This window comes from Taudactylus pleione, unplaced genomic scaffold, assembly GCF_031769625.1.
Source record: "Taudactylus pleione unplaced genomic scaffold, aTauple2 ptg000400l, whole genome shotgun sequence".
Taxonomy (NCBI): Eukaryota; Metazoa; Chordata; class Amphibia; order Anura; family Myobatrachidae; genus Taudactylus; species Taudactylus pleione.
Genome location: NW_028284802.1, coordinates 6,822,924 through 6,850,063, shown reverse-complemented (window position 1 = coordinate 6,850,063; position 27,140 = coordinate 6,822,924). Strand labels below are relative to the sequence as shown.

Here is a 27,140-nt window from a genome sequence, read left to right as displayed (position 1 = left end):
TGCGGGCGGCCAGGTGATGGTCGCGACCATCGCGACCATCAGGGCTTGCGATGAGACCCTTGTGGTAGGGTCTCGTCCGTCGGAAGCCCAAGAGAGCTTCCTGCTCTAACAGAGCAGGGAGCTCTCCACTGACATCACTGGTGATGTGAGTGGTGCCTCCCACAAACGGCAGACGTTCCTTCAGGAACGCCTGCGTTTGTGTAGCCACCCCCCCGCCATCAACATCGACAGCCGCCCCTTTTGTAGTGAGTCCCGGAGCGAGAGAATTTCTCTCTTGCTCCGGGGTTTGCACATGCGCGCGGTGCGTGCCGCGCGACCGCAGTTTTGATCTCCCTAGCCATTATGTTAATTTTAGGTACACCCACTGTGAGTGCAGCCTGAAATCGGGAAAATGTGTACGCTGGTACAATCATTTCTTTGGGATATTCCGGCAGAGCGGGATCAAAGGTCGCACGCTGGATTGTATATGTGTGTACGCGCATATCGGCACTTCCGAACGGGAGCATTGTCGATCGAACCGTCGCATGGAATGTGTGATTGTATAGGTGTGTACTTAGCTTTATAGTCTTTGTACCTGGCATCTCATGCCACTTGTACCTGGTTATCTGATGTCACTTACACATGGCTGTCTTTCACTACAGCTACATTGCTATCTGATCCCACACTTGCATAGATGTCTGTTGCAATTTGTAGCTGGCTTAGGCTGTATACACACGGTACGATCTGCACAACCAACGATATCGCTGAACGATTTCCCTTGAACTTTCTGTAGTGCAGGACAAACGATATTGGGTGTACACACTGACAGTTATCTATGATAGATATCTTTCAGTGAAGTCATCCGGCCCCATCTATGAACATGCAAATCGTGATGAAATCGTCCACGTTGACCTGCATGTACGGACGACCACATATATCGTTATCGTCCATGCGGGAGCGCGCATCGTTGGTCGTTCGTTGGTCATTTGCGGCATAAAAATGAATGATATGAACGATTTATCGTTGACCGATGTCGTTATCATTCATAGATATCGGACTGTGTGTACGCACCTTTAGGGTTCTTGTCCCTACTTATCTGATGCCTCTTATCCACCAAAACAATGAGGCCATTGAATAAAACAGGAATCTGACAATGTCTATCTGATGTCACTTATCCTTACCTATATGACAGTGCTTGTCAATGACTATTTGAACCCACCAGTCCATTGTTGTCCACCCACTATTTATCCATAGCTCCCTGATGCTGTTTCTCTAGGTACCTGGTGCTGTTTTCTTATTGCTTTATCACACTGCATGTCCATGGCTTCCTGCTATAGCTTGTTTATTGACACCCGTTTAACCATGACTTGAGTTAGGTGGGGACTACTTACAGTGATGACAATTTTAGCAATCCAGGGAAACTTCTCTATATAATCATCTTGAGAGGTCGGAGTTTCTTTCTCTTTGGACATACCACACATCTGAAAAACGCTAGATTCATCTGAGAAAGATAAAAACATTGTTTAAAGGAGATACAAAGAGTTTTGAGACGGACTAGGACAAGAAGGGCCCACTGGGGGAATGCCGTGGTAGGGGCCCAAGGGGAGTGGTCCTCCACCAGTGGGGGTGTGGCCAGCCACCACAGATGATTGACTCGCCATTAGGCAAATCTTGGTGTAGTTCCTAACTTCCTATAGAAGGGAACCAAGCCCCCATGCTGATCAGTGGTCCTGCCCCACCAGGTAACTGACCACCTAGTAGAGTACCAATCTATAATTTAAGGTCTGTAGCCTGACACCCCACAGGCAGTGGGGTCCACCGGGGATTTCCCCTGTACCCCTGTGGGCCAGACCAACCCTGGATAGAGGTGTATGATAAAATGAAATATTCCCTGTAGTACAGTAAGTCAGCTGTATCAGATGGTATGAGAGCAAGAGACACCATATGGGAGCATAAATACTGAAGACCACTCCCCTTTGCCCTGAACAATATGTTATTGCTGCCAATAAAAATATCACGTGGGTTTGAAAACGTTACAGAGATTTTTTTTTTATACCGCAGAGATTTAACTTGTTTTTATTTTGGTTGGAATTCCACTTCCATGTTCATGTAGTTGATCCGAAGGCTGCGTCTCCGGACGCAGCATCAGAATAGAGAAGCCAGCAGTGGGCGTCTTATTACTTAAGACGCCTCCTGCAACTTTTGCATATTATAGCACAGCCACTGCATGGAGACCTGAGTCGGGACTCTGGTCCTCATTCAGAGCCGGACGCTCTGACAGAGCGCTCGCTCTGAATCAGGGCCGTCCTTCCTAATTTTAGAGCGGCCTCCTGGCCGCTCGCATAGCTGTGGGTGACCACCCACAGCTACAGCGAGCGGCCAAAAAGATGGTCGCGGTGGTCTTGACCATCGCGACCATCGGGCTTGCGACGAGACCCTTGTGGTAGGGTCTCGTTGCCGCAAGCCCTGGAGTGCTTTCGGCTCAATCAGAGCCGAGAGCACTCCCACTGACATCACTTGTGATGTCAGTGGGGCCGGCCCCAGACGGTAGGCGTTCCCATGGGAACGCCTCCGTCTGGGCAGCAACGGCCACGGCACGCCCACCAAAGGGGGCGTGCTGTCACTCACCATCGACAGCACGCCCCTTTGTAGCGAGACCCATAGCGACGGCTTGGCCGTCGCTATCCGGGTCTCGCGCATGTGCATGACGGAGCCGGCTCCCTCGTGCGCATGCGCACTGGGCCAACATTGACCCGCTTGCGAGCGCTCAGCGCTCGCGAACGGGTCTGAATTAGGCCCTCTGTTCTACTCAGAACCCCAAAAGTGTTCCGAGCCGGGTCTCGGTTTGACTTGGGAGCCCAAAGTTCGGGTGTGTACGGTTTTCATCTCTAATCTAAATGTGCCTGATAACTGCGATTTTTAATATGTGGGTAGAAAGCGCATTCCTGTCACAAGTGAAATCGTCAATGCCAAATCCTCATTGGGTCTACATCAACAGGACACGTCTATTTATCATTCATATAACTAGGCTGCCACTATCTGAAGTCACAAATATTTTACATATTTTAAATTTACATTGGTAATTCAAAAATAATGTTCAACCCAGCTCGTGAAGCAGTGTGTCACCGGGTAACCAGGGTCGCTGCGACCCGGGTCTCCCGTTCTCTGCATAGGAAGAGCCGGGCACTTGGAGATGAGATCATCTCCAAGCGCCGGCTCAACACGCGACGCCGATGGCGTCATGGTGCTAAATTATTTGTTTATTTTGCTTTGGTTTCAACTGAGAATCAGCCCCATTATAAGCCATACTTACTGTCTTTTCCTTTCTACTTGATGGGAGAAATGCCCGGAGAGGAGATGCACATGACCACTCTGGGGGTGGAACCAGGCTCTTCATGTCATTAGGCCCAGCACCGTCACAGAAAATTCTGCGAATCATGGGTCTGCTGGGAGGGGTGGGACTAAAATGACGCAAGTTGCATCATATGGACCCTCCACCTCCCTACTGACCCGCGATTCCCAGTATTATCTCCTCATCTTGCCCATTCTTCTGGGGATCCGGGGGATTGCCCCCAAAAATTGGGAGTCTCCCAGGCATTTTTGCAGAGTAGGTAAGTAGGATATAAGCAGCAATTCTATTTGCTTTGATGGGTAATCTTCAAAGCTGTACTAACACTCCAAAAAAGATGCAACATAATTGTCCCTCCCCCTACCCCCATCCTCCTTTTCTGATGGGGTTGTAAGAAGAGGTGGGGGACATAAAAGCTAGCTCCTTATATAACGACAAGATAAAGTGGCAGTATGCATTTGGGAAAAGACAGAAGTGGAAAGCCCATCACAGATGTTATGTTTCTGCCAATTAGGAAAGAGAAGAAAGAAGTAACGTCTGGTGAAGAACCTCTTACCTATTATTTCAGTAAAGGCCTCCTTCATAGCATTAACATCTTCCATTAAGAAAACATGTCTCTCACCAGGTTTCTTGGAGGCAATATCATTGATCTCTGTATTGCTCACCTCACCCAGGCCAAATACGTAAACATCTGTAATAAAGAGAGGGAAATTAGCCACGTGATAGAGAATTAATTGCTCGGACATCAGAAAGTGATAGAGAGAGGACATGAAAAAGAGCAATATTCGTATTTAAATCTACATGCTGTGAAAAGAAAGTGATGGTGGTTGTTATAAGAATCCATCCCATGAAGTGCATCTGTTTACCTATAGACTGTAATGGCAGCCATTTTATGGTCTCATCTACTAAAATACATTAGCTGGGCACACGCCCAAAATGAAGGACAATGGGGGTGTGATGCGAGGCCACACCCCTGTGAGACTGGTCCACGCCCCTTCTTCAGACACAGGCCTTTGGTGTGCGCCCTGTTCCAAATGTTGGGTAGTATGAAATTGCATTTAGCAGGACTGGTAGTGATCACTGTAGCATACCTCCTAACATTGTGAAATTTAGGGTCGGGACTTCTCTCACGTGCTTTTGGTGCCATTGGTATATGACATTTAGGGCTCTATTTATTATCATTAATTTTACTAAAATAAAGTGAAAAGGGTGTGAAAACACCCTTTTCACATTATTTTAGTTTCACCTAAAGTTACTACAGAGCAATTGGAGTAGAATTCGTAAAATTCTACTTCAACCCCTAATTATCACTTATTTTTAGTAATGAGATCGCATTTCTCATAATTGTAATGGGAAATGCGATCTGTGTGCAAGTTACTAAAAATAAATTGTGAAAAAAAATACCTGGGGAGGCCCTGTGATAATAACTCCACCTGGAGGTGGCGTTATCCAGGGTCTCCCCCGGTTACCGGACTCCTGCTCCACTATAACGGGCAGAGCAGAGCCCGGAGCCGGCCCCAGTGATCAGCTGTGTGGTCTAATACTGATACTGCTAAAAATAATTAACTTACCTGAGTCCAGGGACCGGAGTTCGGGGCTCCGGTGATGTCCTCCCTCCGGTCATCTGGTCTCCCATACTGCACTGCGGCCTGGTCATTAGGTGACCGGGTCCCAGTGCAGTGTGGGATGTCAGCTGACCGGAGTCATGGAAGACATCACCGGAGCCCAGATCATGCAGGTAAGTGCAATTAAAGGAGGGGGGTCACGGGGGATTCCGCGATCGCGGGGGCGGGGCTTAGCGCCGGGGGGGGGGCTTAACACAGGGGTAGCAGCAGCGGCCGGTCGGCGCATCCGAGGGCACGTGTCACGGTATTTTTTGCGAAAATACCATGATAAGGCTGCGGAGGGGATTCGCAGGGACAGAGCTTTATCGCAAGCTCTGTCCCTGCAAGGGATTTTTAGTAAATCCCGGTGATATTGCCTGAATTTGCAATGCGAATTCAGTCGGTAATATCACACTACAATCTGCATTACCAATAGAGCCCACACTGTTAGGCCGCATAAAATGCTTATTGGGGCCGCGGGCCGCCAGTTTGACATGCCTGCTGTAGTTAAAGGTAAGATGACTTCAAGATCTCAAGGGAATTTTAGAGAAAAGTTCTTCAGTAAAATCCATTACAGTGTCATTAAACTATTTGCAAAAATTACGACTGAAACATTGACTAAAATTAGACTAAATGAAAGCTGAGGTCACTGACTAAATCTTGACTAAAACAAAGCCCAAAAACAGAGACTAAAATATGACTTTAAGTTTAAACCAACTACAATTTTAAATAAGTGACTAAGGCTAAACCTACATTTAAATTCTTGGTCAAAATTAATTTTGCTGGGCACCACTTGGTCTAGAAATGGCCCTGTTTGAAGTTTTATTAAGTATGCAAAGAGTATGAGGTAATGCTTCATATTTTGAAGTATTTAACCTATAGTAGGAAGCCTTGTTATATACTGTATACACTGCTCTTTCTAGATTTATTTTAGTTTTTGTTGTCATGTATTTATTGGTAGTTATTTTATTTATTGCCCTGGGATATGACAGAAATTTGTTTTGCACTCTCCATTGAGCATAATTATTATTATAATGTTACAATGGCAAATAATTATTATTATAATGTTACAAAGTCAGATAGGAGGAGAGTGAAGGACGTGGCCTCTTCTTTGCCTAACAACCATTTCACTCACCTGCACACTCACATCACCAAGGTGATTTACTTACCCAAATATTCAAGTCGACTTTCGTTGATATTCAACAGGCCTCGTATTCCCCTGATTTCTACAATTGGGTCCCCTCCCATATTATGTTTTCCTGAGAAATAAATAAGTAGCCACATAAGAAGCAATGACTGTGTATGTGAGGAGGAAGAGGACAGGGCGCTGACTGTGTATGTGAGGAGGAAGAGGACAGGGCAATGACTGTGTATGTGAGGAGGCAGAGGACAGGGCACTGACTGTGTATGTGAGGAGGAAGAGGACAGAGCAATGACTGTATATGTGAGGAGGAAGAGGACGGGGCAATGACTGTGTATGTGAGGAGGAAGAGGACAGGGCAATGACTGTGTATGTGAAGAGGACAGGGCAATGACAGTGTATGTGAGGAGGTAAAGGACAGGGCAATGACTGTGTATGAGGAGGAAGAGGACATGGCAATGACTGTGTATGTGAGGAGGAAGAGGACAGGGCAATGACTGTGTATGTGAGGAGGAAGAGGACAGGGCACTGACTGTGTATGTGAGGAGGAAGAGGACAGGGCACTGACTGTGTATGTGAGGAGGAAGAGGACAGAGCAATGACTGTGTATGTGAGGAGGAAGAGGACGGGGCAATGACTGTGTATGTGAGGAGGAAGAGGACGGGGCAATGACTGTGTAAGTGAAGAGGACAGGGCAATGACTGTATATGTGAGGAGGTAGAGGACAGGGCAATGACTGTGTATGTGAGGAGGAAGAGGACAGGGCAATGACTGTGTATGTGAGGAGGAAGAGGACAGGGCGCTGACTGTGTATGTGAGGAGGAAGAGGACAGGGCAATGACTGTGTATGTGAGGAGGCAGAGGACAGGGCACTGACTGTGTATGTGAGGAGGAAGAGGACAGAGCAATGACTGTGTATGTGAGGAGGAAGAGGACGGGGCAATGACTGTGTATGTGAGGAGGAAGAGGACAGGGCAATGACTGTGTATGTGAAGAGGACAGGGCAATGACTGTGTATGTGAGGAGGTAGAGGACAGGGCAATGACTGTGTATGAGGAGGAAGAGGACAGGGCAATGACTGTGCATGTGAGGAGGAAGAGGACAGGGCGCTGACTGTGTATGTGAGGAGGAAGAGGACGGGGCAATGACTGTGTATGTGAGGAGGAAGAGGACGGGGCAATAACTGTGTATGTGAGGAGGAAGAGGACAGGGCGCTGACTGTGTATGTGAGGAGGAAGAGGACAGGGCAATGACTGTGTATGTGAGGAGGAAGAGGACAGGACAATGACTGTGTATGTGAGGAGGAAGAGGACAGGGCAATGACTGTGTATGTGAGGAGGAAGAGGACAGGGTGCTGACTGTGTATGTGAGGAGGAAGAGGACGGGGTAATGACTGTGTATGTGAGGAGGAGGAGGACGAGGTAATGACTGTGTATGTGAGGAGGAAGAGGACAGGGTGCATGTGAGGAGGAAGAGGACAGGGTAATGACTGTGTATGTGAGGAGGAAGAGGACAGGGCAATGACTGTGTATGTGAGGAGGAAGAGGACGGGGCAATGACTGTGTATGTGAGGAGGAAGAGGACGGGGCAATGACTGTGTATGTGAGGAGGAAGAGGACGGGGCAATGACTGTGTATGTGAGGAGGTAGAGGACGGGGCAATGACTGTGTATGTGAGGAGGAAGAGGACAGGGCAATGACTGTGTATGTGAGGAGGAAGAGGACAGGGCAATGACCGTGTATGTGAGGAGGAAGAGGACAGGGCGCTGACCGTGTATGTGAGGAGGAAGAGGACGGGGCAATAACTGTGTATGTGAGGAGGAAGAGGACGGGGCAATGACTGTGTAGGTGAGGAGGAAGAGGACAGGGCGCCGACTGTGTATGTGAGGAGGAAGAGGACAGGGCAATGACTGTGTATGTGAGGAGGAAGAGGACAGGGCGCTGACTGTGTATGTGAGGAGGAAGAGGCCAGGGCAATGACTGTGTATGTGAGGAGGAAGAGGACAGGACAATGACTGTGTATGTGAGGAGGAAGAGGACAGGCCACTGACTGTGTATGTGAGGAGGAAGAGGACAGGGCAATGACTGTGTATGTGAGAAGGAAGAGGACAGGGCAATGACTGTGTATGTGAGGAGGAAGAGGACAGGGCAATGATGTGTATGTGAGTAGAAAGAGGACAGGGCAATAACTGTGTATGTGAGGAGGAAGAGGACAGGGCAATGACTGTGTATGTGAGGAGGAAGAGGACGGGGCAATGACTGTGTATGTGAGGAGGAAGAGGACAGGGCACTGACTGTGTATGTGAGGAGGAAGAGGACAGGGCAATGACTGTGTATGTGAGGAGGAAGAGGACAGGGCAATGACTGTGTATGTGAGGAGGAAGAGGACAGGGCAATGACTGTGTATGTGAGGAGGTAGAGGACAGGGCAATGACTGTGTATGTGAGGAGGAAGAGGACAGGGCAATGACTGTGTATGTGAGGAGGAAGAGGACAGGGCGCTGACTGTGTATGTGAGGAGGAAGAGGACAGGGCAATGACAGTGTATGTGAGGAGGAAGAGGACAGGGCACTGACTGTGTATGTGAGGAGGAAGAGGACAGGGCGCTGACTGTGTATGTGAGGAGGAAGAGGATGGGGCAATGACTGTGTATGTGCGGAGGAAGAGGACGGGGCAATGACTGTGTATGTGAGGAGGAAGAGGACGGGGCAATGACTGTGTATGTGAGGAGGAAGAGGACGGGGTAATGACTGTGTATGTGAGGAGGAGGAGGACGGGGTAATGACTGTGTATGTGAGGAGGAAGAGGACAGGGTGTATGTGAGGAGGAAGAGGACAGGGTAATGACTGTGTATGTGAGGAGGAAGAGGACAGGGCAATGACTGTGTATGTGAGGAGGAAGAGGTCGGGGCAATGACTGTGTATGTGAGGAGGAAGAGGACGGGGCAATGACTGTGTATGTGAGGAGGAAGAGGACGGGGCAATGACTGTGTATGAGGAGGAAGAGGACAGGCCAATGACTGTGTATGTGAGGAGGAATAGGACAGGCCACTGACAGTGTATGTGAGGAGGAAGAGGACAGGGCAATGACTGTGTATGTGAGAAGGAAGAGGACAGGGCAATGACTGTGTATGTGAGGAGGAAGAGGACAGGGCAATGATGTGTATGTGAGTAGAAAGAGGACAGGGCAATGACTGTGTATGTGAGGAGGAAGAGGACAGGGTAATGACTGTGTATGTGAGGAGGAAGAGGACGGGGCAATGACTGTGTATGTGAGGAGGAAGAGGACGGGGCAATGACTGTGTATGTGAGGAGGAAGAGGACAGGGCAATGACTGTGTATGTGAGGAGGAAGAGGACAGGGCAATGACTGTGTATGTGAGGAGGAAGAGGACAGGGCAATGACTGTGTATGTGAGGAGGAAGAGGACAGGGCAATGACTGTGTATGTGAGGAGGTAGAGGACAGGGCAATGACTGTGTATGTGAGGAGGAAGAGGACAGGGCAATGACTGTGTATGTGAGGAGGAAGAGTACAGGGCGCTGACTGTGTATGTGAGGAGGAAGGGGACTGGGCAATGACTGTGTATGTGAGGAGGAAGAGGACGGGGCAATGACTGTGTAGGTGAGGAGGAAGAGGACAGGGCGCCGACTGTGTATGTGAGGAGGAAGAGGACAGGGCAATGACTGTGTATGTGAGGAGGAAGAGGACAGGGCGCTGACTGTGTATGTGAGGAGGAAGAGGCCAGGGCAATGACTGTGTATGTGAGGAGGAAGAGGACAGGACAATGACTGTGTATGTGAGGAGGAAGAGGACAGGGCGCTGTGTATGTGAGGAGGAAGAGGACGGGGCAATGACTGTGTATGTGAGGAGGAAGAGGACGGGGCAATGACTGTGTATGTGAGGAGGAAGAGGACAGGGCAATGACTGTGTATGTGAGGAGGAAGAGGACAGGGCAATGACTGTGTATGTGAGGAAGAGGACGGGGCAATGACTGTGTATGTGAGGAGGAAGAGGACAGGGCAATGACTGTGTATGTGAGAAGGAAGAGGACAGGGCAATGACTGTGTATGTGAGGAGGAAGAGGACAGGGCAATGATGTGTATGTGAGTAGAAAGAGGACAGGGCAATAACTGTGTATGTGAGGAGGAAGAGGACAGGGCAATGACTGTGTATGTGAGGAGGAAGAGGACGGGGCAATGACTGTGTATGTGAGGAGGAAGAGGACAGGGCACTGACTGTGTATGTGAGGAGGAAGAGGACAGGGCAATGACTGTGTATGTGAGGAGGAAGAGGACAGGGCAATGACTGTGTATGTGAGGAGGAAGAGGACAGGGCAATGACTGTGTATGTGAGGAGGTAGAGGACAGGGCAATGACTGTGTATGTGAGGAGGAAGAGGACAGGGCAATGACTGTGTATGTGAGGAGGAAGAGGACAGGGCGCTGACTGTGTATGTGAGGAGGAAGAGGACAGGGCAATGACAGTGTATGTGAGGAGGAAGAGGACAGGGCACTGACTGTGTATGTGAGGAGGAAGAGGACAGGGCGCTGACTGTGTATGTGAGGAGGAAGAGGATGGGGCAATGACTGTGTATGTGCGGAGGAAGAGGATGGGGCAATGACTGTGTATGTGAGGAGGAAGAGGACGGGGCAATGACTGTGTATGTGAGGAGGAAGAGGACGGGGTAATGACTGTGTATGTGAGGAGGAGGAGGACGGGGTAATGACTGTGTATGTGAGGAGGAAGAGGACAGGGTGTATGTGAGGAGGAAGAGGACAGGGTAATGACTGTGTATGTGAGGAGGAAGAGGACAGGGCAATGACTGTGTATGTGAGGAGGAAGAGGACGGGGCAATGACTGTGTATGAGGAGGAAGAGGACAGGCCAATGACTGTGTATGTGAGGAGGAATAGGACAGGCCACTGACAGTGTATGTGAGGAGGAAGAGGACAGGGCAATGACTGTGTATGTGAGAAGGAAGAGGACAGAGCAATGACTGTGTATGTGAGGAGGAAGAGGACAGGGCAATGATGTGTATGTGAGTAGAAAGAGGACAGGGCAATGACTGTGTATGTGAGGAGGAAGAGGACAGGGTAATGACTGTGTATGTGAGGAGGAAGAGGACGGGGCAATGACTGTGTATGTGAGGAGGAAGAGGACGGGGCAATGACTGTGTATGTGAGGAGGAAGAGGACAGGGCAATGACTGTGTATGTGAGGAGGAAGAGGACAGGGCAATGACTGTGTATGTGAGGAGGAAGAGGACAGGGCAATGACTGTGTATGTGAGGAGGAAGAGGACAGGGCAATTACTGTGTATGTGAGGAGGTACAGGACAGGGCAATGACTGTGTATGTGAGGAGGAAGAGGACAGGGCAATGACTGTGTATGTGAGGAGGAAGAGGACAGGGCGCTGACTGTGTATGTGAGGAGGAAGGGGACGGGGCAATGACTGTGTATGTGAGGAGGAAGAGGACGGGGCAATGACTGTGTAGGTGAGGAGGAAGAGGACAGGGCGCTGACTGTGTATGTGAGGAGGAAGAGGACGGGGCAATGACTGGGTATGTGAGGAGGAAGAGGACGGGGCAATGACTGTGTATGTGAGGAGGAAGAGGACGGGGCAATGACTGTGTATGTGAGGAGGAAGAGGACGGGGCAATGACTGTGTATGTGAGGAGGAAGAGGACAGGGCAATGACTGTGTATGTGAGGAGGAAGAGGACAGGGCACTGACTGTGTATGTGAGGAGGAAGAGGACAGGGCGCTGACTGTGTATGTGAGGAGGAAGAGGACGGGGCAATGACTGTGTATGTGCGGAGGAAGAGGACGGGTCAATGACGGTGTATGTCAGGAGGAAGAGGACGGGGCAATGACTGTGTATGTGAGGAGGAAGAGGACGGGGTAATGACTGTGTATGTGAGGAGGAGGAGGACGGGGTAATGACTGTGTATGTGAGGAGGAAGAGGACAGGGTGTATGTGAGGAGGAAGAGGACAGGGTAATGACTGTGTATGTGAGGAGGAAGAGGACAGGGCACTGACTGTGTATGTGAGGAGGAAGAGGTCGGGGCAATGACTGTGTATGTGAGGAGGAAGAGGACGGGGCAATGACTGTGTATGTGAGGAGGAAGAGGACAGGGCACTGACTGTGTATGTGAGGAGGCAGAGGACAGGGCAATGACTGTGTATGTGAGGAGGCAGAGGACAGGGCAATGACTGTGTATGTGAGGAGGCAGAGGACAGGGCACTGACTGTGTATGTGAGGAGGAAGAGGACAGGGCAATGACTGTGTATGTGAGGAGGAAGAGGACAGGGCAATGACTGTGTATGTGAGGAGGAAGAGGACAGGGCAGTGACTGTGTATGTGAGGAGAAAGAGGAGAGGGCAATGATTGTGTATGTGAGGAGGAAGAGGACGGGGCAATGACTGTGTAGGTGAGGAGGAAGAGGACAGGGCGCTGACTGTGTATGTGAGGAGGAAGAGGACAGGGCAATGACTGTGTATGTGAGGAGGAAGAGGACAGGGCGCTGACTGTGTATGTGAGGAGGAAGAGGACGGGGCAATGACTGTGTATGTGCGGAGGAAGAGGACGGGGCAATGACGGTGTATGTGAGGAGGAAGAGGACGGGGCAATGACTGTGTATGTGAGGAGGAAGAGGACGGGGTAATGACTGTGTATGTGAGGAGGAGGAGGACGGGGTAATGACTGTGTATGTGAGGAGGAAGAGGACAGGGTGTATGTGAGGAGGAAGAGGACAGGGTAATGACTGTGTATGTGAGGAGGAAGAGGACAGGGCAATGACTGTGTATGTGAGGAGGAAGAGGACAGGGCAATGACTGTGTATGTGAGGAGGAAGAGGACAGGGCAATGACTGTGTATGTGAGGAGGTAGAGGACAGGGCAATGACTGTGTATGTGAGGAGGAAGAGGACAGGGCAATGACTGTGTATGTGAGGAGGAAGAGTACAGGGCGCTGACTGTGTATGTGAGGAGGAAGGGGACTGGGCAATGACTGTGTATGTGAGGAGGAAGAGGACGGGGCAATGACTGTGTAGGTGAGGAGGAAGAGGACAGGGCGCCGACTGTGTATGTGAGGAGGAAGAGGACAGGGCAATGACTGTGTATGTGAGGAGGAAGAGGACAGGGCGCTGACTGTGTATGTGAGGAGGAAGAGGCCAGGGCAATGACTGTGTATGTGAGGAGGAAGAGGACAGGACAATGACTGTGTATGTGAGGAGGAAGAGGACAGGGCGCTGTGTATGTGAGGAGGAAGAGGACGGGGCAATGACTGTGTATGTGAGGAGGAAGAGGACGGGGCAATGACTGTGTATGTGAGGAGGAAGAGGACAGGGCAATGACTGTGTATGTGAGGAGGAAGAGGACAGGGCAATGACTGTGTATGTGAGGAAGAGGACGGGGCAATGACTGTGTATGTGAGGAGGAAGAGGACAGGGCAATGACTGTGTATGTGAGAAGGAAGAGGACAGGGCAATGACTGTGTATGTGAGGAGGAAGAGGACAGGGCAATGATGTGTATGTGAGTAGAAAGAGGACAGGGCAATAACTGTGTATGTGAGGAGGAAGAGGACAGGGCAATGACTGTGTATGTGAGGAGGAAGAGGACGGGGCAATGACTGTGTATGTGAGGAGGAAGAGGACAGGGCACTGACTGTGTATGTGAGGAGGAAGAGGACAGGGCAATGACTGTGTATGTGAGGAGGAAGAGGACAGGGCAATGACTGTGTATGTGAGGAGGAAGAGGACAGGGCAATGACTGTGTATGTGAGGAGGTAGAGGACAGGGCAATGACTGTGTATGTGAGGAGGAAGAGGACAGGGCAATGACTGTGTATGTGAGGAGGAAGAGGACAGGGCGCTGACTGTGTATGTGAGGAGGAAGAGGACAGGGCAATGACAGTGTATGTGAGGAGGAAGAGGACAGGGCACTGACTGTGTATGTGAGGAGGAAGAGGACAGGGCGCTGACTGTGTATGTGAGGAGGAAGAGGATGGGGCAATGACTGTGTATGTGCGGAGGAAGAGGATGGGGCAATGACTGTGTATGTGAGGAGGAAGAGGACGGGGCAATGACTGTGTATGTGAGGAGGAAGAGGACGGGGTAATGACTGTGTATGTGAGGAGGAGGAGGACGGGGTAATGACTGTGTATGTGAGGAGGAAGAGGACAGGGTGTATGTGAGGAGGAAGAGGACAGGGTAATGACTGTGTATGTGAGGAGGAAGAGGACAGGGCAATGACTGTGTATGTGAGGAGGAAGAGGACGGGGCAATGACTGTGTATGAGGAGGAAGAGGACAGGCCAATGACTGTGTATGTGAGGAGGAATAGGACAGGCCACTGACAGTGTATGTGAGGAGGAAGAGGACAGGGCAATGACTGTGTATGTGAGAAGGAAGAGGACAGAGCAATGACTGTGTATGTGAGGAGGAAGAGGACAGGGCAATGATGTGTATGTGAGTAGAAAGAGGACAGGGCAATGACTGTGTATGTGAGGAGGAAGAGGACAGGGTAATGACTGTGTATGTGAGGAGGAAGAGGACGGGGCAATGACTGTGTATGTGAGGAGGAAGAGGACGGGGCAATGACTGTGTATGTGAGGAGGAAGAGGACAGGGCAATGACTGTGTATGTGAGGAGGAAGAGGACAGGGCAATGACTGTGTATGTGAGGAGGAAGAGGACAGGGCAATGACTGTGTATGTGAGGAGGAAGAGGACAGGGCAATTACTGTGTATGTGAGGAGGTACAGGACAGGGCAATGACTGTGTATGTGAGGAGGAAGAGGACAGGGCAATGACTGTGTATGTGAGGAGGAAGAGGACAGGGCGCTGACTGTGTATGTGAGGAGGAAGGGGACGGGGCAATGACTGTGTATGTGAGGAGGAAGAGGACGGGGCAATGACTGTGTAGGTGAGGAGGAAGAGGACAGGGCGCTGACTGTGTATGTGAGGAGGAAGAGGACGGGGCAATGACTGGGTATGTGAGGAGGAAGAGGACGGGGCAATGACTGTGTATGTGAGGAGGAAGAGGACGGGGCAATGACTGTGTATGTGAGGAGGAAGAGGACGGGGCAATGACTGTGTATGTGAGGAGGAAGAGGACAGGGCAATGACTGTGTATGTGAGGAGGAAGAGGACAGGGCACTGACTGTGTATGTGAGGAGGAAGAGGACAGGGCGCTGACTGTGTATGTGAGGAGGAAGAGGACGGGGCAATGACTGTGTATGTGCGGAGGAAGAGGACGGGTCAATGACGGTGTATGTCAGGAGGAAGAGGACGGGGCAATGACTGTGTATGTGAGGAGGAAGAGGACGGGGTAATGACTGTGTATGTGAGGAGGAGGAGGACGGGGTAATGACTGTGTATGTGAGGAGGAAGAGGACAGGGTGTATGTGAGGAGGAAGAGGACAGGGTAATGACTGTGTATGTGAGGAGGAAGAGGACAGGGCACTGACTGTGTATGTGAGGAGGAAGAGGTCGGGGCAATGACTGTGTATGTGAGGAGGAAGAGGACGGGGCAATGACTGTGTATGTGAGGAGGAAGAGGACAGGGCACTGACTGTGTATGTGAGGAGGCAGAGGACAGGGCAATGACTGTGTATGTGAGGAGGCAGAGGACAGGGCAATGACTGTGTATGTGAGGAGGCAGAGGACAGGGCACTGACTGTGTATGTGAGGAGGAAGAGGACAGGGCAATGACTGTGTATGTGAGGAGGAAGAGGACAGGGCAATGACTGTGTATGTGAGGAGGAAGAGGACAGGGCAGTGACTGTGTATGTGAGGAGAAAGAGGAGAGGGCAATGATTGTGTATGTGAGGAGGAAGAGGACGGGGCAATGACTGTGTAGGTGAGGAGGAAGAGGACAGGGCGCTGACTGTGTATGTGAGGAGGAAGAGGACAGGGCAATGACTGTGTATGTGAGGAGGAAGAGGACAGGGCGCTGACTGTGTATGTGAGGAGGAAGAGGACGGGGCAATGACTGTGTATGTGCGGAGGAAGAGGACGGGGCAATGACGGTGTATGTGAGGAGGAAGAGGACGGGGCAATGACTGTGTATGTGAGGAGGAAGAGGACGGGGTAATGACTGTGTATGTGAGGAGGAGGAGGACGGGGTAATGACTGTGTATGTGAGGAGGAAGAGGACAGGGTGTATGTGAGGAGGAAGAGGACAGGGTAATGACTGTGTATGTGAGGAGGAAGAGGACAGGGCACTGACTGTGTATGTGAGGAGGAAGAGGTCGGGGCAATGACTGTGTATGTGAGGAGGAAGAGGACGGGGCAATGACTGTGTATGTGAGGAGGAAGAGGACAGGGCACTGACTGTGTATGTGAGGAGGCAGAGGACAGGGCAATGACTGTGTATGTGAGGAGGCAGAGGACAGGGCAATGACTGTGTATGTGAGGAGGCAGAGGACAGGGCACTGACTGTGTATGTGAGGAGGAAGAGGACAGGGCAATGACTGTGTATGTGAGGAGGAAGAGGACAGGGCAATGACTGTGTATGTGAGGAGGAAGAGGACAGGGCAGTGACTGTGTATGTGAGGAGAAAGAGGAGAGGGCAATGATTGTGTATGTGAGGAGGAAGAGGACAGGGCAATGACTGTGTATGTGAGGAGGAAGAGGACAGGGCAATGACTGTATGTGAGGAGGCAGAGGACAGGGCACTGACTGTGTATGTGAGGAGGAAGAGGACAGGGCACTGACTGTGTATGTGAGGAGGAAGAGGACAGGGCAATGACTGTGTATGAGGAGGAAGAGGACAGGGCAATGACTGTGTATGAGGAGGAGGAGGACAGGGCAATGACCGTGTATGTGAGGAGGAAGAGGACAGGGCGCTGACCGTGTATGTGAGGAGGAAGAGGACGGGGCAATAACTGTGTATGTGAGGAGGAAGAGGACGGGGCAATGACTGTGTAGGTGAGGAGGAAGAGGACAGGGCGCTGACTGTGTATGTGAGGAGGAAGAGGACAGGGCAATGACTGTGTATGTGAGGAGGAAGAGGACAGGGCGCTGACTGTGTATGTGAGGAGGAAGAGGCCAGGGCAATGACTGTGTATGTGAGGAGGAAGAGGACAGGACAATGACTGTGTATGTGAGGAGGAAGAGGACAGGGCAATGACTGTGTATGTGAGGAGGAAGAGGACAGGGCAATGACTGTGTATGAGGAGGAAGAGGACAGACCAATGACTGTGTATGTGAGGAGGAATAGGACAGGCCACTGACAGTGTATGTGAGGAGGAAGAGGACAGGGCAATGACTGTGTATGTGAGAAGGAAGAGGACAGAGCAATGACTGTGTATGTGAGGAGGAAGAGGACAGGGCAATGATGTGTATGTGAGTAGAAAGAGGACAGGGCAATGACTGTGTATGTGAGGAGGAAGAGGACAGGGTAATGACTGTGTATGTGAGGAGGAAGAGGACGGGGCAATGACTGTGTATGTGAGGAGGAAGAGGACGGGGCAATGACTGTGTATGTGAGGAGGAAGAGGACAGGGCAATGACTGTGTATGTGAGGAGGAAGAGGACAGGGCAATGACTGTGTATGTGAGGAGGAAGAGGACAGGGCAATGACTGTGTATGTGAGGAGGAAGAGGACAGGGCAATTACTGTGTATGTGAGGAGGTACAGGACAGGGCAATGACTGTGTATGTGAGGAGGAAGAGGACAGGGCAATGACTGTGTATGTGAGGAGGAAGAGGACAGGGCGCTGACTGTGTATGTGAGGAGGAAGGGGACGGGGCAATGACTGTGTATGTGAGGAGGAAGAGGACGGGGCAATGACTGTGTAGGTGAGGAGGAAGAGGACAGGGCGCTGACTGTGTATGTGAGGAGGAAGAGGACGGGGCAATGACTGGGTATGTGAGGAGGAAGAGGACGGGGCAATGACTGTGTATGTGAGGAGGAAGAGGACGGGGCAATGACTGTGTATGTGAGGAGGAAGAGGACGGGGCAATGACTGTGTATGTGAGGAGGAAGAGGACAGGGCAATGACTGTGTATGTGAGGAGGAAGAGGACAGGGCACTGACTGTGTATGTGAGGAGGAAGAGGACAGGGCGCTGACTGTGTATGTGAGGAGGAAGAGGACGGGGCAATGACTGTGTATGTGCGGAGGAAGAGGACGGGTCAATGACGGTGTATGTCAGGAGGAAGAGGACGGGGCAATGACTGTGTATGTGAGGAGGAAGAGGACGGGGTAATGACTGTGTATGTGAGGAGGAGGAGGACGGGGTAATGACTGTGTATGTGAGGAGGAAGAGGACAGGGTGTATGTGAGGAGGAAGAGGACAGGGTAATGACTGTGTATGTGAGGAGGAAGAGGACAGGGCACTGACTGTGTATGTGAGGAGGAAGAGGTCGGGGCAATGACTGTGTATGTGAGGAGGAAGAGGACGGGGCAATGACTGTGTATGTGAGGAGGAAGAGGACAGGGCACTGACTGTGTATGTGAGGAGGCAGAGGACAGGGCAATGACTGTGTATGTGAGGAGGCAGAGGACAGGGCAATGACTGTGTATGTGAGGAGGCAGAGGACAGGGCACTGACTGTGTATGTGAGGAGGAAGAGGACAGGGCAATGACTGTGTATGTGAGGAGGAAGAGGACAGGGCAATGACTGTGTATGTGAGGAGGAAGAGGACAGGGCAGTGACTGTGTATGTGAGGAGAAAGAGGAGAGGGCAATGATTGTGTATGTGAGGAGGAAGAGGACGGGGCAATGACTGTGTAGGTGAGGAGGAAGAGGACAGGGCGCTGACTGTGTATGTGAGGAGGAAGAGGACAGGGCAATGACTGTGTATGTGAGGAGGAAGAGGACAGGGCGCTGACTGTGTATGTGAGGAGGAAGAGGACGGGGCAATGACTGTGTATGTGCGGAGGAAGAGGACGGGGCAATGACGGTGTATGTGAGGAGGAAGAGGACGGGGCAATGACTGTGTATGTGAGGAGGAAGAGGACGGGGTAATGACTGTGTATGTGAGGAGGAGGAGGACGGGGTAATGACTGTGTATGTGAGGAGGAAGAGGACAGGGTGTATGTGAGGAGGAAGAGGACAGGGTAATGACTGTGTATGTGAGGAGGAAGAGGACAGGGCACTGACTGTGTATGTGAGGAGGAAGAGGTCGGGGCAATGACTGTGTATGTGAGGAGGAAGAGGACGGGGCAATGACTGTGTATGTGAGGAGGAAGAGGACAGGGCACTGACTGTGTATGTGAGGAGGCAGAGGACAGGGCAATGACTGTGTATGTGAGGAGGCAGAGGACAGGGCAATGACTGTGTATGTGAGGAGGCAGAGGACAGGGCACTGACTGTGTATGTGAGGAGGAAGAGGACAGGGCAATGACTGTGTATGTGAGGAGGAAGAGGACAGGGCAATGACTGTGTATGTGAGGAGGAAGAGGACAGGGCAGTGACTGTGTATGTGAGGAGAAAGAGGAGAGGGCAATGATTGTGTATGTGAGGAGGAAGAGGACAGGGCAATGACTGTGTATGTGAGGAGGAAGAGGACAGGGCAATGACTGTATGTGAGGAGGCAGAGGACAGGGCACTGACTGTGTATGTGAGGAGGAAGAGGACAGGGCACTGACTGTGTATGTGAGGAGGAAGAGGACAGGGCAATGACTGTGTATGAGGAGGAAGAGGACAGGGCAATGACTGTGTATGAGGAGGAGGAGGACAGGGCAATGACCGTGTATGTGAGGAGGAAGAGGACAGGGCGCTGACCGTGTATGTGAGGAGGAAGAGGACGGGGCAATAACTGTGTATGTGAGGAGGAAGAGGACGGGGCAATGACTGTGTAGGTGAGGAGGAAGAGGACAGGGCGCTGACTGTGTATGTGAGGAGGAAGAGGACAGGGCAATGACTGTGTATGTGAGGAGGAAGAGGACAGGGCGCTGACTGTGTATGTGAGGAGGAAGAGGCCAGGGCAATGACTGTGTATGTGAGGAGGAAGAGGACAGGACAATGACTGTGTATGTGAGGAGGAAGAGGACAGGGCAATGACTGTGTATGTGAGGAGGAAGAGGACAGGGCGCTGTGTATGTGAGGAGGAAGAGGACGGGGCAATGACTGTGTATGTGAGGAGGAAGAGGACGGGGCAATGACTGTGTATGTGAGGAGGAAGAGGACGGGGCAATGACTGTGTATGTGAGGAGGAAGAGGACAGGGCAATGACTGTGTATGTGAGGAAGAGGACGGGGCAATGACTGTGTATGTGAGGAGGAAGAGGACGGGGCAGTGACTGTGTATGTGAGGAGGAAGAGGACAGGGCAATGACTGTGTATGAGGAGGAAGAGGACAGGCCAATGACTGTGTATGTGAGGAGGAAGAGGACAGGCCACTGACTGTGTATGTGAGGAGGAAGAGGACAGGGCAATGACTGTGTATGTGAGAAGGAATAGGACAGGGCAATGACTGTGTATGTGAGGAGGAAGAGGACAGGGCAATGATGTGTATGTGAGTAGAAAGAGGACAGGGCAATGACTGTGTATGTGAGGAGGAAGAGGACAGGGCAATGACTGTGTATGTGAGGAGGAAGAGGACGGGGCAATGACTGTGTATGTGAGGAGGAAGAGGACGGGGCAATGACTGTGTATGTGAGGAGGAAGAGGACAGGGCAATGACTGTGTATGTGAGGAGGAAGAGGACAGGGCAATGACTGTGTATGTGAGGAGGAAGAGGACAGGGCAATGACTGTGTATGTGAGGAGGAAGAGGACAGGGCAATGACTGTGTATGTGAGGAGGTAGAGGACAGGGCAATGACTGTGTATGTGAGGAGGAAGAGGACAGGGCAATGACTGTGTATGTGAGGAGGAAGAGGACAGGGCGCTGACTGTGTATGTGAGGAGGAAGGGGACGGGGCAATGACTGTGTATGTGAGGAGGAAGAGGACGGGGCAATGACTGTGTAGGTGAGGAGGAAGAGGACAGGGCGCTGACTGTGTATGTGAGGAGGAAGAGGATGGGGCAATGACTGTGTATGTGAGGAGGAAGAGGACAGGGCAATGACTGTGTATGTGAGGAGGAAGAGGACAGGGCAATGACTGTGTATGTGAGGAGGAAGAGGACAGGGCAATGGTTGTGTATGTGAGGAGGAAGAGGACAGGGCACTGACTGTGTATCTGAGGAGGAAGAGGACAGGGCGCTGACTGTGTATGTGAGGAGGAAGAGGACGGGGCAATGACTGTGTATGTGCGGAGGAAGAGGACGGGGCAATGACTGTGTATGTGAGGAGGAAGAGGACGGGGCAATGACTGTGTATGTGAGGAGGAAGAGGACGGGGTAATGACTGTGTATGTGAGGAGGAGGAGGACGGGGTAATTACTGTGTATGTGAGGAGGAAGAGGACAGGGTGTATGTGAGGAGGAAGGGGACAGGGTAATGACTGTGTATGTGAGGAGGAAGAGGACAGGGCGCTGACTGTGTATGTGAGGAGGAAGAGGCCAGGGCAATGACTGTGTATGTGAGGAGGAAGAGGACAGGGCAATGACTGTGTATGTGAGAAGGAATAGGACAGGGCAATGACTGTGTATGTGAGGAGGAAGAGGACAGGGCAATGACTGTGTATGTGAGGAGGCAGAGGACAGGGCAATGACTGTGTATGTGAGGAGGCAGAGGACAGGGCACTGACTGTGTATGTGAGGAGGAAGAGGACAGGGCAATGACTGTGTATGTGAGGAGGAAGAGGACAGGGCAATGACTGTGTCTGTGAGGAGGAAGAGGACAGGGGGCCTCATCTTCTCTCATACCCCTTGGCCTGGAGGTTGCAATGGTGGTGGGGTAGGGGTCCTTCTATCCCCCGGTTACTTCTACCAACTCCTACCCTCTGAACCATCTCTTACTTTCTCTACATTTGAGGTTCATGCTATACGCCTCGTCCAACCAGTTCACCTTAGAGTAGCTGTCATTTACCGTCCCCCTGGCCCTCCTTCCAAATTCATTGACAACTTCGCTTCCTGGCTTCCTCACTTTCTCTCCTCTGACCTTCCCTCTATTATCCTAGGTGACTTCAATATTCCTATTGATATCCCCACAGAAGCCTCTGCCTCCAAACTCCTCACCCTCATGTCTTCATTTGGTCTCTTCCAATGGACCTCCTCACCCTCCCATGTGAGTGGGCATTCGCTTGACCTGGTCTTCACTCACCGTTGTGATATTTCTGATTACTCCAATTCCCCATTCTCCCTCTCAGACCATCACCTTCTCTCTTTTAACCTATCCCTCTCTCCTCTTCCTCTACCTCCTAAGGCCACTATCACAAAGCGTAACATTGACGCTATTGACACCGTTTCTTTTTCTTCCCAGCTTGACTCACTTCTCTCCCCTATCCTCTCTCTCTCCTGCCCTGAACAAGCCATTTCTCTATACAATACCTCCCTTACTTCTGCTCTGGAGTCTGTTGCTCCAGCGATCACTATTCACCCTCGCAGATTTACACCTCAACCCTGGCATTCCAAATGCACCAGATACCTGCAAAAGTGTTCGCGAACTGCCGAACGACAGTGGAGAAGATCACGCTCTAAGGCTGATTTTCTCCATTTCAAATTTATGCTCTCATCATACAGTGCTGCCCTTTCCCTCTCTAAACAGTCATATTTCAAGAACCTCATCTCCTCTCAGTCCTCAAATCCCCAACGTCTCTTCACCACCTTCAACTCCCTCCTCCGCCCACCCCCTCCTCGCCTCCACTCCTCGCTCTCTGCCCTTGATTTTGCTACCTATTTTACATCTATAATTGACTCCATACGTCAGGACATCATATCCCACCAGTCCCCCTGCTATCCACCTCCTCTCTTCCCAGATCACCCCTCTCCTTCAATTTTACCGACTCTAACTTTCTTCTCCTCTGTATCTGGAGAGGAAGTCATGTCCCTCATCCAGTCCTCCCCCCCTTCCACCTCCCCCCTTGACCCTATCCCTTCACGTCTCCTCCGCTACCTCTCTCCTTCTGCCTGCTCCCATCTTGCCCATCTCTCCATAATCTCTGCCTATCATCAGGCACTGTCCCGTCTGCATTCAAACATGCCCTTGTCTCCCCCATACTAAAAAAACCAACCCTTGATTCTAACACTCTCTCCAACTACCGTCCCATCTCTCTCCTCCCTTTTGCTTCCAAGCTCCTTGAGAGTGTTATTTTCAAGCGCCTTACCTCCTTTCTTTCCTCTCATTCCCTCCTTGACCCTTTTCAGTCTGGCTTCCGTTCTCTCCACTCCACTGAAACTGCCCTCACAAAAGTCAGCAATGACCTCCTTGCTGCTAAATCCAAGGGCCACTACTCTCTGCTCATTCTCCTTGACCTTTCTGCTGCTTTTGACACTATGGACCACCCTCTCCTTCTGCAAATCCTTCACTCCCTTGGTCTGCGTGACACTGCCCTCTCCTTGCTATCCTCCTACCTCTCTGACCGATCCTTCTCTGTCTCCTCTCATGACTCCCCTTCTCCCCCACAGCCTCTTGCAGTGGGTGTTCCCCAAGGTTCTGTTCTTGGACCTCTCCTTTTCTCACTCTATACATCCTCACTAGGTGAACTCATCAGCTCTATTGACCTCCAATATCATCTCTATGCTGATTATACTCAGATCTACCTTTCCTCCCCTGACCTCTCTCCCTCTCTCCTCACTCGTGTCTCCAACTGTCTCTCTGCCATTTCTTCCTGGATGTCCCAGTGATTTCTTAAATTTAATATGTCTAAGACTGAGCTAATCATCTTCCCTCCCCCCTAAATAACCACACTTCCTACCATTTCTTTATCAATTGATGGCACAACTCTCTCCTCTAGCCCCAAAGTGCGCTGTCTTGGAGTTATCCTTGACTCCTCCCTCTCCTTCAAACCACATATCCAGAATCTCTCACAGTCCTGTCGCTTTCATCTTAAAAATATTTCCAAGATTAGACCCTTTCTCACCCAGGATGCCACTAAACCCCTCACACACTCATTGGTCATCTACAGATTGGACTACTGTAACCTTCTCCTATCTGGCCTCCCCAACTCCCTTCTCTCCTCTCTCCAGTCTGTCCTCAATGCTGCTGCTCGGCTCATCTTCCTCTCAAAATGCTCTGCATCTGCCTCCCCTCTCTTACAAGCCCTCCACTGGCTCCCCTTCCCCTTTAGAACCCAATTTAAGGTTCTCACACTCACTTACAGAGCCCTCAGCCATTCCTCTCCCATTTACATCTCTGATCTCATCTCCCTTCACTCTCCTGTCCGCCCTCTTCGTTCAACAAATGCACGCCGCCTCTCATGTCAATTGATTACTTCCTCCCACTCCCGCTTCCAAGATTTTGCCCGCTCTGCTCCCCACCTTTGGAACTCTCTCCCGCTTCCCATCAGACTCTCCACCTCTCTACATTCCTTCAAACGGGCTCTCAAGACCCACTACTTCATCAAAGCCTTCCAGCTCTCATCTTAACTTGCTGCTACATACTCCTTCCTCCCTGCCTACCCCATCTGTTTCACCCCTGTTGTCTGTCCCTCCCCCTTAGAATGTAAGATCCTATGAGCAGGGCCCTCTACCCTCTTGTGCATCTCCCTACTATACCTTCATCTACTTCTTACTCTCTACCAGGGCACCTAACACTTGATTGCTTTGCATTGTTGCTTATCTGGGTGTTATGGTCGTGAATGTAGCAATGTATATTATCCATGTCCTGCAATGTATTGTACTGTACTGTAAGTAACTGGAAATCAATCTATTTGTTTATTTACTTTGTAAGGCGCTGCGGAACACTTGTGGCGCCATATAAATAAACGATAATAATAATAATAATAATGACTGTGTATGTGAGGAGGAAGAGGACAGGGCAATGACTGTGTATGTGAGGAGGAAGAGGACAGGGCAATGACTGTATGTGAGGAGGCAGAGGACAGGGCACTGACTGTGTATGTGAGGAGGAAGAGGACAGGGCACTGACTGTGTATGTGAGGAGGAAGAGGACAGGGCAATGACTGTGTATGTGAGGAAGAAGAGGACAGGGCAATGACTGTGTATGTGAGGAGGAAGAGGAAAGGGCAATGACTGTGTATGTGAGGAGGAAGAGGACAGGGACTGACTGTGTATGTGAGGAGGAAGAGGACAGGGCAATGACTGTGTATGTGAGGAGGAAGAGGACGGGGCAATGACTGTGTATGTGAGGAGGAAGAGGACGGGGCAATGACTGTGTATGTGAGGAGGAAGAGGACAGGGCAATGACTGTGTATGTGAGGAGGAAGAGGACAGGGCAATGACTGTGTATGTGAGGAGGAAGAGGACAGGGCAATGACTGTGTATGTGAGGAGGAAGAGGACAGGGCAATGACTGTGTATGTGAGGAGGTAGAGGACAGGGCAATGACTGTGTATGTGAGGAGGAAGAGGACAGGGCAATGACTGTGTATGTGAGGAGGAAGAGGACAGGGCGCTGACTGTGTATGTGAGGAGGAAGGGGACGGGGCAATGACTGTGTATGTGAGGAGGAAGAGGACGGGGCAATGACTGTGTAGGTGAGGAGGAAGAGGACAGGGCGCTGACTGTGTATGTGAGGAGGAAGAGGATGGGGCAATGACTGTGTATGTGAGGAGGAAGAGGACAGGGCAATGACTGTGTATGTGAGGAGGAAGAGGACAGGGCAATGACTGTGTATGTGAGGAGGAAGAGGACAGGGCAATGGTTGTGTATGTGAGGAGGAAGAGGACAGGGCACTGACTGTGTATCTGAGGAGGAAGAGGACAGGGCGCTGACTGTGTATGTGAGGAGGAAGAGGACGGGGCAATGACTGTGTATGTGCGGAGGAAGAGGACGGGGCAATGACTGTGTATGTGAGGAGGAAGAGGACGGGGCAATGACTGTGTATGTGAGGAGGAAGAGGACGGGGTAATGACTGTGTATGTGAGGAGGAGGAGGACGGGGTAATTACTGTGTATGTGAGGAGGAAGAGGACAGGGTGTATGTGAGGAGGAAGGGGACAGGGTAATGACTGTGTATGTGAGGAGGAAGAGGACAGGGCGCTGACTGTGTATGTGAGGAGGAAGAGGCCAGGGCAATGACTGTGTATGTGAGGAGGAAGAGGACAGGGCAATGACTGTGTATGTGAGAAGGAATAGGACAGGGCAATGACTGTGTATGTGAGGAGGAAGAGGACAGGGCAATGACTGTGTATGTGAGGAGGCAGAGGACAGGGCAATGACTGTGTATGTGAGGAGGCAGAGGACAGGGCACTGACTGTGTATGTGAGGAGGAAGAGGACAGGGCAATGACTGTGTATGTGAGGAGGAAGAGGACAGGGCAATGACTGTGTCTGTGAGGAGGAAGAGGACAGGGGGCCTCATCTTCTCTCATACCCCTTGGCCTGGAGGTTGCCATGGTGGTGGGGTAGGGGTCCTTCTATCCCCCGGTTACTTCTACCAACTCCTACCCTCTGAACCATCTCTTACTTTCTCTACATTTGAGGTTCATGCTATACGCCTCGTCCAACCAGTTCACCTTAGAGTAGCTGTCATTTACCGTCCCCCTGGCCCTCCTTCCAAATTCATTGACTACTTCGCTTCCTGGCTTCCTCACTTTCTCTCCTCTGACCTTCCCTCTATTATCCTAGGTGACTTCAATATTCCTATTGATATCCCCACAGAAGCCTCTGCCTCCAAACTCCTCACCCTCATGTCTTCATTTGGTCTCTTCCAATGGACCTCCTCACCCTCCCATGTGAGTGGGCATTCGCTTGACCTGGTCTTCACTCACCGTTGTGATATTTCTGATTACTCCAATTCCCCATTCTCCCTCTCAGACCATCACCTTCTCTCTTTTAACCTATCCCTCTCTCCTTCTCTTCCTCTACCTCCTAAGGCCACTATCACAAAGCGTAACATTGACGCTATTGACACCGTTTCTTTTTCTTCCCAGCTTGACTCACTTCTCTCCCCTATCCTCTCTCTCTCCTGCCCTGAACAAGCCATTTCTCTATACAATACCTCCCTTACTTCTGCTCTGGAGTCTGTTGCTCCAGCGATCACTATTCACCCTCGCAGATTTACACCTCAACCCTGGCATTCCAAATGCACCAGATACCTGCAAAAGTGTTCGCGAACTGCCGAACGA

General features: G+C 50.9%; 1 protein-coding gene across 1 annotated transcript in view; it reads right to left on the bottom strand.

Moving 5' to 3' along the window:
* LOC148506618 (complement factor B-like) overlaps positions 1–27,140 on the bottom strand; it is a 139,621-nt gene that overhangs the window by 41,144 nt on the left and 71,337 nt on the right. The window contains exons 9-11 of the mRNA XM_088446702.1: positions 6,102–6,191; positions 3,885–4,019; positions 1,371–1,480 (exon numbers count right to left, since the gene is read on the bottom strand). Coding sequence (XP_088302828.1) covers positions 1,371–1,480; positions 3,885–4,019; positions 6,102–6,191 — 335 coding nt within the window. The remainder of the gene's footprint in view (positions 1–1,370; positions 1,481–3,884; positions 4,020–6,101; positions 6,192–27,140) is intronic.